Here is a 12,195-nt window from a genome sequence, read left to right as displayed (position 1 = left end):
CATGTGGGGACACGTACTATGTGCCACATAAAAAGAGTACTTTAGCGGCATTGCCATTACTGTAGGTTATCATTACTCAGTGAGAGACTCAGAGGGAATGGATTTGAAAAAGGGGGATGGTCAGATTTACAATCACGGCATAATATCCCACTGGGAACCTGGTGTTAAAATTTGAAGCTCAAGGGGCCACACGGTGGCTCAGTGGTTAGCACTGCAGCCTTGCAGCGCTGGAGTCCTGGTGTTCAAATCCCACCAAGGGCATAAAACCATCTGCAAGGAGTTTATATGTTCTCCCCGTGTTTGCATGGATTTCCATCCCATATTCCAAAAAAGACATACTGATAGGGAAAAATGTACATTGTGAGCTCTATGAGAAAAATTATGAAAAAATTTGAAGCTCACCCTTGGATAAATCTGCCTGCTCTCTCTCTCTGAAACATCATGTGACCTCGGATGTGAGCATGATTTATTATCTGTGATTTTATTGGAGGGGAGAGCAGGCAGAAGCATCATGGGAAATGTAGTTTGTTCACAGATTCATTGCATGTAAATAACAGTCTCAATAAGGAGTCTCAAGTAAAATAAAGCCAAGCACAGGGTGCACAAGGGAACAGTATTTAGCACTGTCGTAGATGTAATTGCAGATAATTTGTGGAAGCTGGATAATCCCTTTAATGGCCTGATACAGATTTTGCATTGTGGCTCAGGAGCTTAATATTATGCTGCTGTTTACTCCCCTTCATTCTTCTTTTCTCAGCGCTCTCCCTGGCTACTCCACCATTCTCCATATATTGGTACACATGCTCAGTTATTGCTATATACAATGATGTAAACAGGTAGTTATCTAGTCCTGATGGGAAAAGCTCTATGCACCATCCCAACGTCAGCAAGCACTACATACATTATTTGGTTGATAACTTGGATAAGCTTAGCAACAATGAAGCCAGAGCACTGCAACAATTGAATGATCTAAAATAATAATAGTTTTATTTATATGGCCCAACATATTCCACAGCACTTTGCAAATCAGAAGGTACATGAAAAACAATGTCAGAGATTACAATATAGCTAAATAATTTACATATTAAACAATAGGAGTGAGGGCCCTGTTTTCAAGAGCTTACAATTTATGAGGAAATAGGGGTGACATAGGGTTATATAACTGAAGCTGTATGAGATGTAACCAGCTGGTATCTGAATATACAGTGGAAGAAAGTGTAACTTCTGGTTGTAGGGGTCAGCTTCTAAGGAATAGAATAAAAAGTATGGCTTAGGGACCGGGTAAGAAATGGTAGCTTACGCTAGGTTCACACTAGCGTTGAGTTTCCGTTGTTCAAGTCTGCTTGGGAACCCGAAAAAAGGAAACCCTACCTGCTTAAAAAGTGGTTACTCGTGGAAACCCATGGACCCCATAGACTATAATGGGGCCAACTGGGTTGCCACCCAGTTTCTGCCTGAAATCGGGAGAGAGAAAAGTCCTACTTGCAGGACTTTTCTCTCCACCTATTTTATGTGAATGGGGAACAGAGTCCCTGAATCAACCCTTAGGGCCCATCAGGTAAATGTAGAACAATGTGATCAGCAATTTATAATTAAATAGAAAAGCAGTGAAGGATTGGAGATGGACCATGTGACGACTAAAATAAATAACCAGCAGACTCATTTTGGAGAATTCCCATGTGGCTGGTCCATGGTTTGCTTGTACCACCGGTTTCAGCTATGATTCCCAGGGCTACTGGCCTTGCATTGCAACACCGCATGTTTGTAACCTTCAGCATATGACATTTTGCCCTGCAGGTTTCTTTCTTTATTGTGTGGATGAGATTTTTTTTTAAAGCACTATACTGCTACTGTATTTCACAGCAGAGTTCGGTACTGGCGGTTTCGCAGCAGCTAACCCACTGCTAGTACACAACATGTACCCCCAGCCTTAAAGCTTTGTAGCAACATAAATGCCTGACCTGTTGTTGTTGCAATATGCTGCTGGTTTCTCCACCCAATGATGTAGCCACAATGCCATCTGTTTATACGCACAGTCATCATAAACAAACATGCCATATCCCTCCAAAAATAGTGCCATACTGTGTTCTCTAAAATATTAAGATACATATAGCTGGCATATATCTAGTGCTCTAAAAAAGCACCACTTTCTGACATATTTGCCAGTCCCCATTTCTATGATGCATCCAACCATTCTAGCCAGGCAAGCATGACGACGTCAAAGGATGCAAATATACAACAATAGGTAACACAAGACAACTTCTTATCTTCTAGAGTCCTAGAAAATGAAGACGGCAGGAAGGAATATGTGGTATATCCCACCAGCAAGAACCATTGTCCCAACCATAAAGGGAGAAAGGTTCCACTGAAGGGCAGCGGGCGCAGAATTGATTATATGCTGTATTCAGAGGAGGGACTCAATATGGAATGGAAAGTGGTAAGTACCTGAATTTGTGTGTTACTGTTCTTTCTATATATGTGTTTCAGTACTACATGGTTTCTTGTTTACAATGCTATATAGATATCTACAGAAAAGTAATATTCTTTTCTCATTTTAGGAAATTGAAGAATACAGTTTTATTACACAGCTAGCTGGACTAACAGATCATGTGCCAGTAGCAATGCGACTGATTGTTTCTACCGGGGAAGAGGAGTCTTAAGCAGGACTGTGGACTATGCCAGTATTAATGGGGAAAGTACATACAGTATGGCCTAGAGGGTTCCTCCAAGCCCCAGAATCTGGAGCAGGCTGATTTCTCCAGTATCCTGATGGAACCACTGGTGTCCTCCACCATTTGTACTGCGTGAAGGAGGTGGATAGGAAGAGAGTTCAGAGGCTTCCTCACTGGTGCCACTGGGTACCACAGCAGATCCCGCAGCCGGCCAGCCACACTCTCTGTGGTTATCAGATTAAGAAGAACTAGAACAGATCCAGTGCCATTCTTACCATGATGTTTTTATACCACTATATAGCACAATTTAGTTTGTAACCGTGATATGCTGTTCTATGTTTATTTTTAATTTTTTTTTTCTTTTTGGCATAATCTTTGTATATCTAAAAAAAAAAATGAGGACCATTTACCTTTTTACTTTTAGGCTCTTGTTGTAGTTCTGAACAGCTCCACTCGCATGCGCTATAATTGCATGAGGCTCTGCATAAAAAAATGAAAACACAAAAAAACAACAAAATATGTTTTGAAAAAGAAAAACTGCCAATTTCACCTGGACAATTTTAAAGGGATACATCCAAGAACATGAACTGCAAATTATGAAACTTTCCATAATTGGCTAATACTTTTTTAATGGCTTTGCTAGAATTTCTTTACTCTTTTTTTCAATGGTTATAGAAAAAAAACACAATAAAATATCACTCTGCTTTTATCAACATGGATTCTATTGACTAGTCAGTGATCTCCAACTTGTGGCTCTCGCTGTTGTGAAACCAAGAGCGCTGCCACATAGTGGAAGGAATTTATTAAGGGTAGCTGCACACGACCGGGTTTCACCCGTGAAACTCAGACCTTGTGTTAGCCAGATTTACCAGATTGAACTTCGTGTTGGAGCAGGACTCCTAGCAGTATGGTTATCTATGATGCTAGTTGTCTCTGCCTCCCAGTCACATACTGTCCCGTACACACCCGTGTCCCAGTATGGAAATAAGTACACTGGTCAAAAAGTGAAATTTCTAATTCAGCCAGCCCTGAAGTTAGCTAGGTTAAGGTCGTCTGAATCAAATAATGTTTTCGCCGTGCTGAGATATTGCTGTATTTATCAATATGAATTCTTTTGAGCAACAAGGGCATTGCCATTGCACCAAAGAGGAAAGCAACAATGCGTCAATGTGCCTAAGTGCTCATTTACATATATCGCTAAAAGTGTTGATATTTTCGCAATGGAGACAAAAAGGGAAAACCACCATTTGATTCAGGTTACCCTAATCTATCTCAGTTTGATTGATATGCAGGGTCCTGGTGACAGACACCCTTTAATGACTCACATGTACCAAGTCTTGGTAACTTTGGTTTGGTTTACTTGTACCAAAGGAGAAGAGAACAAAATGCAACTAAAAAAAAATCTAAATGTAAAATGGTGCTTAATAAGATGGAAAGTAGCAGTAAAATTCTACAGTTTCCAACATGGAAAAAATAAACTAATTTTAATAAAATGACTGAGTCGGTGTTCGAGGTTCCAAAGTCTGAGCTTTCTAAACACAGAGTGGTGTAAGTAGCAGCGTAGGCGGGCACTGAGAGATGTGAGCACGGATGAGGCTGCACAGAGACTAAAGAGAGTGGTTATTATCTTTCTGATGTGCCCATAAGCATGATACCCCGGGCAAATGGGGCAAACCTGACAAACTGACTTGATGATATCTGGAAATCCAGAGGTACTGATAGTCCGGCCCGGGGTGTTGCTTTAGAGGGCGCAGCAGTAGCAGTCGTAGTTGGTACTGGGCCATGGACCCCAAAATACCTCTGGCATGTAAAATATTCCACTATTCTAAATGGCACATCACTGGTAGGGGCCCAAGAGCTTCAAGTTACAACTCTGAGTTCAACACAACAGAAATCCCATGATAATTTGAGTATGGTCCTGTACAATCATAGAGTGAGATCTGTGTCTACTCTGTAACATGGCTGATCTACCTGATTTCTGTTACTGAACCTTTGCTTGCCTTTCATTTTTATACCAATGCGGTCTGGTGTAACCTATGGCCCATTTACAACTCTAAACAGATTGTATCCACAAACAATGCTTTTTTTTTGTATTTATTTTTTTTTACAATGCCTAATCTTCACCAGGGTCTCACTGGTCTTTGGCAGCTGCCACGGTCGGAATGGAATGTCTAGGGCCCACCAGTGGAATTGTTTCTAGGGGCCCACCGCCAGGACCCTGCAGATCAGCAGTGCCATTGGGAGCCATGCTACTCACCCACTATACCATGTGCACTACTGCTCTGCCTAAACCTACTGCTACACCTGTATGGCAAGCGAACAGCATGGCTCCTAGAAATGTTACCATTACCTGTAGCTACGCTGTCCTGGAAAAACTGATCTGCAGAGGTCCTGGCTGTTGTATCATCGCAGATGTAATATTCAAGGACAGGCCATCAATATTAGAAACATGAATAAATCCTTTAAAGTGGTTGACCAGGAACTGGAGGTGTAAATAAAAAAGCATACTCCTCTGTCCCCGGCGCTCCATTGTCCGCCGCCAGTGTCCATTCAGTCTCATGCTGGCACCTTCTTGCTGGAAGTCCTGCACCTCACGTGATCGCTGAGACCAATTAGGTACAGGATTTCCAGAAATGAGGCGCCACCATGAGACTGAACAAACACAGATGGGTGACAACGAGCCAAAGCCAAGAGTGGCTACAAGAGGAATGGGAGATACGAGTATATATAAAGTTCTTATACTTCTACCTTCTGCTCAATCCACTCTTGGCTTTGGCTCAAAAAACTGCAACAAAAAAAGCTGCGTTTCTGCAACGTGGGGCCTTAGCAAATTTTTTGGCGTGTTTTTTGCACGTGTAAAAAATCTCATTGAAGTCAATGGGAGTCTGATTATTACACGTGTATTCTTTACACGTGCATTATGCAAAAATGAGCACACGTTTACTCCGTGTGCACGGACACTTAGACTCCCATTGACATTTTACACATGTATACTCACTGTTTTGACGTGTATTTTGACATGTATTTTGACATGTATTTTTTTACACGTGTAAAAAATGTCATTGAAGTCAATGGGAGTCTTATTTTTACATGTGTATTTTTTACACGTATATTTTGCCAAAATACACGCGCGTTTACTCCGTGTGAACGGGCCCTAAATGGGGCTAAAGGCAACAACCTTGGGAATGGCTCAAAGTCAAACCTATTAATTAGTACATTGGGTCTGTTACACAGAGGAGCAACAATATTGGGTCCTTTAACCTCTTCATCCTGCAATCATTTTACATTTTTGTTTTTGACTCCCCTCCTTCTAAAACCAATCACTTTTTTATTTTTTTTTGTTCACACAGCTGTATCAGGGTTAATCTTCTGCGGGACAAATTAACACCAGTTTTCTGTATGATATCCTAGAAGCTGGAAAAAATTTTGTTGCACCATTTCTTACAGGCTTTGGTTTTTACACCATTCACTGCGCGGTAAAATTGACATTTTAACTTTTTCTGCTGGTCAGGGCAACACCAGGACATAACTTTTTTTTATATATATATATATATATCTCTTACTATGGATACTTTGTATTAGAAGGCAAAGAAGTGAAGATAAAAAAGACAGCAATTGGATGATTTGTTATGGCTTTTAGTGTATAGAATAAATATGGAACCTTGACATACATCTCTAATTTCTGGGAGAATTAAGCCTGTGATAGATAGACCCTTATATCTAATATTTCAGGATGCATTAATGACTGGGTCTGTTCCACAGGATTGGCGCATAGCAATGGACACCCATTGATTAAGGGAGGGTCCACACTTGCGCCCCTATCCGCCCTTTGGGTTTCCGTCCTAATCCCTGGAAAAACTGCACAGGGGACGGTTTGCCGGTGGTCAGTTTTAAAACCCATTCATATGAAAGGGTTTTTAAGGCAAACCGCCAGTGTCCATATGCAGCCTCTCCACGGTGAAACCGTTTGTTTTGCACAGACACAAAGTCCTGCATGTCTGACTTTGTGTCTGTGTAAAAAAAAAACGGTGTCACCACAGAGAGGTTGCATACAGACACTGGCGGTTTGCATTAAAAACCCATTCAAATGAATGAGTTTTTAAATTGACTTCCGGCAAGCCATCCCCTATACAGTTTTTCTGGGGATTAGGACGAAACCCAAAGGGCAGGACAGCGGCACAAGTGAGAACATTGCATTATCCGACTAAAAAATCGGAACCAGGTATCTGCTGTCTAAACGTTTGGAATACCTTTTTATACCAAACCTCTTGCCTCTTAAAATGGTTTGCAAGCGGACAGATACAGAACACAGATGTGAACCAAGCCTTACAGGAGGATCTATGGAAGCTGGAAGCATGGGCAGAGACTTGGAAAATGAAGATTATGTTGACAAATTTAAGATTATGCAAGAAATAATGCTGGGTTCAGGCCGCCTCAGACACCGGTCCAAAAAACAGGTAGCTGCGACTGGATGCCGGTGCAGTGCACTGAAATCCAGTTGTGGCATGCCAATCCGGATTAGGCCCAAATGAATGGGCCTAATCGGGAGGGAGTGTCTTCAGGCAGATGTCCGTGGTTGAACCGCACCTGGAAAAAAGAACTGACCGGCTCCCATTGATTTCAATGGGAGCTGTTTTTTTGGTCAGGATTTTGAGGCGGATTCCACCTCAAAATCCTGACCAAAATACCCCGTGTGAACTCAGCCTTAAATGTATGATTAAGTACTTAATAGTAAATTATTGGGTAAGACTGCCAATGAAAAAGAATAGGGAATTTTGGTGAACAGTAAGCTTACCTTTGGTTACCAGTGCCAGGCAGTTGCTGCCAAGGCAAATGAAATTGGCATAAATGCTCATAACAAGAATGTAGTTATACCTCTATACAAATCACTGGTATGGCCACACATAGACTATTGGGCAAATTTTTTGGCTCAAGACACAAGAAAGACAGAACTGATAAATATTACAGCGTTTTACATTTTTAGATAAACTTACTGTGAAAAACGCTGCAATAAAATGCAATGTGTTTCCGCAGCACTTTATTGCTGTGGCCTGCTATGTGGGGCCTTAGCCTAAAAGACATGGTAATGCAACATTAACAATAAGGCTACATGTATACGACCTTGTGCATGTTCCAGGTCTGTAATTTAACCTCATGGACTTAACATGGCTGTTATCCTTATGCCGCCTGTGCCTCAATCGACCCATTAGTTTACCTCAGTGAGCCAGGGAAGTATAACAGAAAGGAATGGGTTTTGCCCCAGGCTCATGAACTTGCTAATAATACACAGCTTGTGTCTGGGGAAATTACAATATAATGGATGCACATGGTCATCTGCATGAAACCTTAGGATATTTTGCATGTTCTTGTTTTCTAGCCTGATATGTATTGTTTTATATCTGGCCTCTGGGGAAGATCTTGGGTTAAATTAATGTAAACAGATGGTATCAGTGGGTGAGATGATACAAGAGGAAAACAACATTAATATGTTAATATTACCCACTAGAAATCTTATCAAACACTTGTATTAAATAGGATTAAACCTGACTGCCTGTGGCATGTAAGCCGATAAATCTGAAAAGAAGCAAAAAAGTGACAGGACCTTGACAGGAGATTCTATTGCCTTTATCTGCATATGCAATGATCGTATTCAGATACTGTTGCGTTCCTACACAGAAGGCCAAACAGTCAAGGATGGCATAACATGAATAAAGTATATGATAACCACCTCCTTGAGTCCCGTAAACTGTGACACCATTGCCCTCCGCGGTTTACACAGCTTTTTACACGGGCCACGGGGAACCTTGAAATACAGTGCAAAGATAATGTACATTTCTGTGTGTCAGAATTTTACAGCTCCTGCAGAGTGGATGCGATTCTGGCTAATCCCATCCTCACATTGCAGAAAATAATTGGAGTCAAAATGTTGCAATTTGCATTTTTGGAAAGTTATACCTCAGTTATACCTCCATTAAATGCCAGCGGTTTCTGTTTAGGTATAATTGAAACAAAAAGTCCGCAGAGAAAAGCAATACACTTTCTGTGAAAAACGCAGTGGCAAAAACCCAAGAAAGTTGCTTCCGCCGCGGTTTTTCCTACAGCACTTTTTGGCTGCAGCCCGCTATCTGGGGCCTAAATTGGTTCTCCTGTGTGCACTACTTTTATTTTCTAGAAAACTAACTTGACAGTCAGGGCTCATTCACATCTGCGCCCGGTCTCCGTTTATACAGGTTTCCATTTCCTGCCCGAAACTGGGCAGGAAACGGAAACCTGCAGGCATTTTTCAAACCCATTCATTTGAATGGGCTTGAAAAGTGTCCGGCCGTGAGCGCCGGTGAGCGTTTTTTGGTTTTTTTGTAACGCAGGACTTTGTGTCCGGTTTAAAAGAAAAACGGTTTCGCTGCGGAGAGCATAAAACGCTCACCAGCGCTCAGAGCCGAACCTGACAGGTTTCTGTGTTCTGCCGGCAGAAGACGGAAACCTGAGTACGGAGACTGAACGCTGGTGTGAACCCAGCGTCAGAAGATTACAGAGTGCCCCCCAGTGTTTGCAATTTGTAAGGAACTTTGACAGTAAATGTTCATTTGCCCTGCAGTGCCACCACAGATAAAATTAAGACCTTTTTCACACTGCAGTTTTTCATTCTATTCTTTTGATCTGTCAGTGGATCAGAACAACAAATTGTAAGGCTAAGGCCACATGCAGTGAAATGCAACAGAAAAAAACGCAACGAAAAAGTATCACTTATTTTTCAGCAGCGTTTTAAATTGAACTTTAAGTTTTCTCAGATTTGTATTCCCCTATATATAGGGAATATATAGGGAAAACACCTACAATGCTAGATGTATACATGGCTGAAAAAATGTGTCTAAAAAAGTTTCCAAAAAACCCCATAAATAAAGCAGCCACTGCACACAATGGGAAGCATAGAATCTGTTTTTCATGTGTGCCCAGAAAAATATAAGCAAAATTCTCTGTGAGAGTCCAGTCTTAAGAAAACAGACAGATGGCCTAGTCCGGCTTTCAGTTTTTTTCATTGGAATGCCACAATTCCACCATAATTCCAACTATGAAGGCAGAAAGTCAGTGGAAGTATTCCATTTGTATCAGTCATTCTGACCGTTTTACAGTATTTTGCTCTGATCCACTGACTTTTATAAACAATGAACCGTAAAACTGTAGTGTGTCACTACATTGCACCTACAGTCCTATGAAAAAGTTTGGGCACCCCTCTTAATCTTAATCATTTTTAGTTCTAAATATTTTGGTGTTTGCAGCAGCCATTTCATTTTGATATATCTAATAACTGATGGACACAGTAATATTTCAGGATTGAAATGAGGTTTATTGTACTAACAGAGAATGTGCAATATGCATTAAACCAAAATTTGACCAGTGCAAAAGTATGGGCACCTCAACAGAAAAGTGACATTAATATTTAGTAGATCCTCCTTTTGCAAAGATAACAGCCTCTAGTCGCTTCCTGTAGCTTTTAATCAGTTCCTGGATCCTGGATAAAGGTATTTTGGACAAACAATTCAAGTTCAGTTTAGTTAGATGGTCGCCGAGCATGGACAGCCCGCTTCAAATCATCCCACAGATGTTCAATGATATTCAGGTCTGGGGACTGGGATGGCCATTCCAGAACATTGTAATTGTTCCTCTGCATGAATGCCTGAGTCGATTTGGAGCGGTGTTTGGACATTGTATTGCTGAAATCTCCATCCCCGGCGTAACTTCAACTTCGTCACTGATTCTTGAACATTATTCTCAAGAATCTGCTGATACTGAGTGGAATCCATGCGACCCTCAACTTTAACAAGATTCCCGGTGCCGGCATTGGCCACACAGCCCCAAAGCATGATGGAACCTCCACCAAATTTTACAGTGGGTAGCAAGTGTTTTTCTTGGAATGCTGTTTCTTTTTGGACGCCATGCATAACGCCTTTTTTTATAACCAAACAACTCAATCTTTGTTTCCAAAATGAAGTTGGCTTCTCCAAATGTGCTTTTGCATCCCTCAGGCAACTCTATTTGTGGCGTACGTGCAGAAACGGCTTCTTTCTCATCACTCTCCCATACAGCTTCTCCTTGTGCAAAGTGCGCTGTATTGCTGACTGATGCACAGTGACACCATCTGCAGCAAGATGATGCTGCAGCTCTTTGGAAGTGGTCTGTGGATTGTCCTTAACTGTTCTCACCATTCTTCTTCTCTGCCTTTCTGATATTTTTCTTGGCCTGCCACTTCTGGGCTTAACAAGAACTGTCCCTGTGGTCTTCCATTTCCTTACTATGTTCCTCACAGTGGAAACTCACAGGTTAAATCTCTGAGACAACGTTTTGTATCCTTCCCCTGAACAACTATGTTGAACAATCTTTGTTTTCAGATCATTTGAGAGCGGGCTGTCCATGCTCGGCGACCATCAAACTTAACTGAACTTGAATTGTTTTGTAGAAAGAAATGGTCCAAAATACCTTCATCCAGGATCCAGGAACTGATTAAAAGCTACAGGAAGCGACTAGAGGCTGTTATCTTTGCAAAAGGAGGATGTACTAAATATTAATGTCACTTTTCTGTTGAGGTGCCCATACTTTTGCACCAGTCAAATTTTGGTTTAATGCATATTGTGCATTTTCTGTTAGTACAATAAACCTCATTACAATCCTGAAATATTACTGTGTCCATCAGTTATTAGATATATCAAACTGAAATGGCTGTTGCAAACACCAAAATATTTAGAACTAAAAATGATTAAGATTAATAGGGGTGCCCAAACTTTTTCATAGGACTGTAGATTGTAAGCTCTTACGAGCAGGGCCCTCAGTCCCATTGTGTCAAATGACTTTCTTTGTAATGTATCTTGCTATCTGTGTTTGAATCCTACTAATTGTACAGCGCTGTGGAGTATGTTGGCGCTATATAAATACATTTTTTTATTATTATTATTATTACCTGCCGCTCCAAGCTGCCTCCTAGGACAAGTTCACATCTGCCCCAGGGACCAGGGCCAGGTGGCGACTGCTACCACTGCACCCCCTATAGCTACTCCCCGGAGTATGGCTACTGATCTTCCCAGAGAAGACCAACAAGGCACATCTCAGGAGTAAGTGCAATTGTATTGGCTGTAACAGCAACACTGTGAGAAGAGATATCACTCCCTGATCTATTATTAGCTGGAGAGACATGAATATGTGACTCCAAAATCTAACCCCACCCCTCTTGTTGTAAGACCTGGAATAATGGATTGCCAAGTGACCCACTAGAAAATAGAAGTCTGGTAATGTCATATCTCCTCTCAGCTTGGGATGCTGAAGAGTTGTAAATGCTACTTTCTCTAGAACTATTCCATATGAAGGACACCAACAGTGAGTGTAGTCTCTGGAAAAAAAGCTTGTGGTACTGGGTCAGATACATACTCCAACAAATATAATCCTTTAGGCAGCAAGTTGACCCTTCTGGTCACTAACAATGGGAGAGTCTTACATTTTTTGAATTTCTTGGTAAACACGTCCTCCAGTGGAT

At 41.3% G+C, this 12,195-nt stretch overlaps 1 protein-coding gene across 4 annotated transcripts in view; it reads left to right on the top strand.

Annotated features, from left to right (window-relative positions):
• The window catches only part of SMPD3 (sphingomyelin phosphodiesterase 3), a 187,202-nt gene extending 183,802 nt beyond the window's left edge, over window positions 1-3,400 (top strand). For all 4 annotated transcript variants that reach the window (XM_075281792.1, XM_075281796.1, XM_075281793.1 and 1 more), the window contains 2 exons: window positions 2,275-2,437; window positions 2,559-3,400. In XM_075281792.1, the coding sequence (XP_075137893.1) occupies window positions 2,275-2,437; window positions 2,559-2,660 (265 nt within the window). In that variant the 3' untranslated portion in view covers window positions 2,661-3,400. The remainder of the gene's footprint in view (window positions 1-2,274; window positions 2,438-2,558) is intronic.
• Window positions 3,401-12,195: the final 8,795 nt, after the last annotated feature.

This window comes from Leptodactylus fuscus, chromosome 7 (assembly GCF_031893055.1).
Source record: "Leptodactylus fuscus isolate aLepFus1 chromosome 7, aLepFus1.hap2, whole genome shotgun sequence".
NCBI classification, from domain to species: domain Eukaryota; kingdom Metazoa; phylum Chordata; class Amphibia; order Anura; family Leptodactylidae; genus Leptodactylus; species Leptodactylus fuscus.
This window is presented reverse-complemented; position numbering and strand designations above follow the sequence as displayed.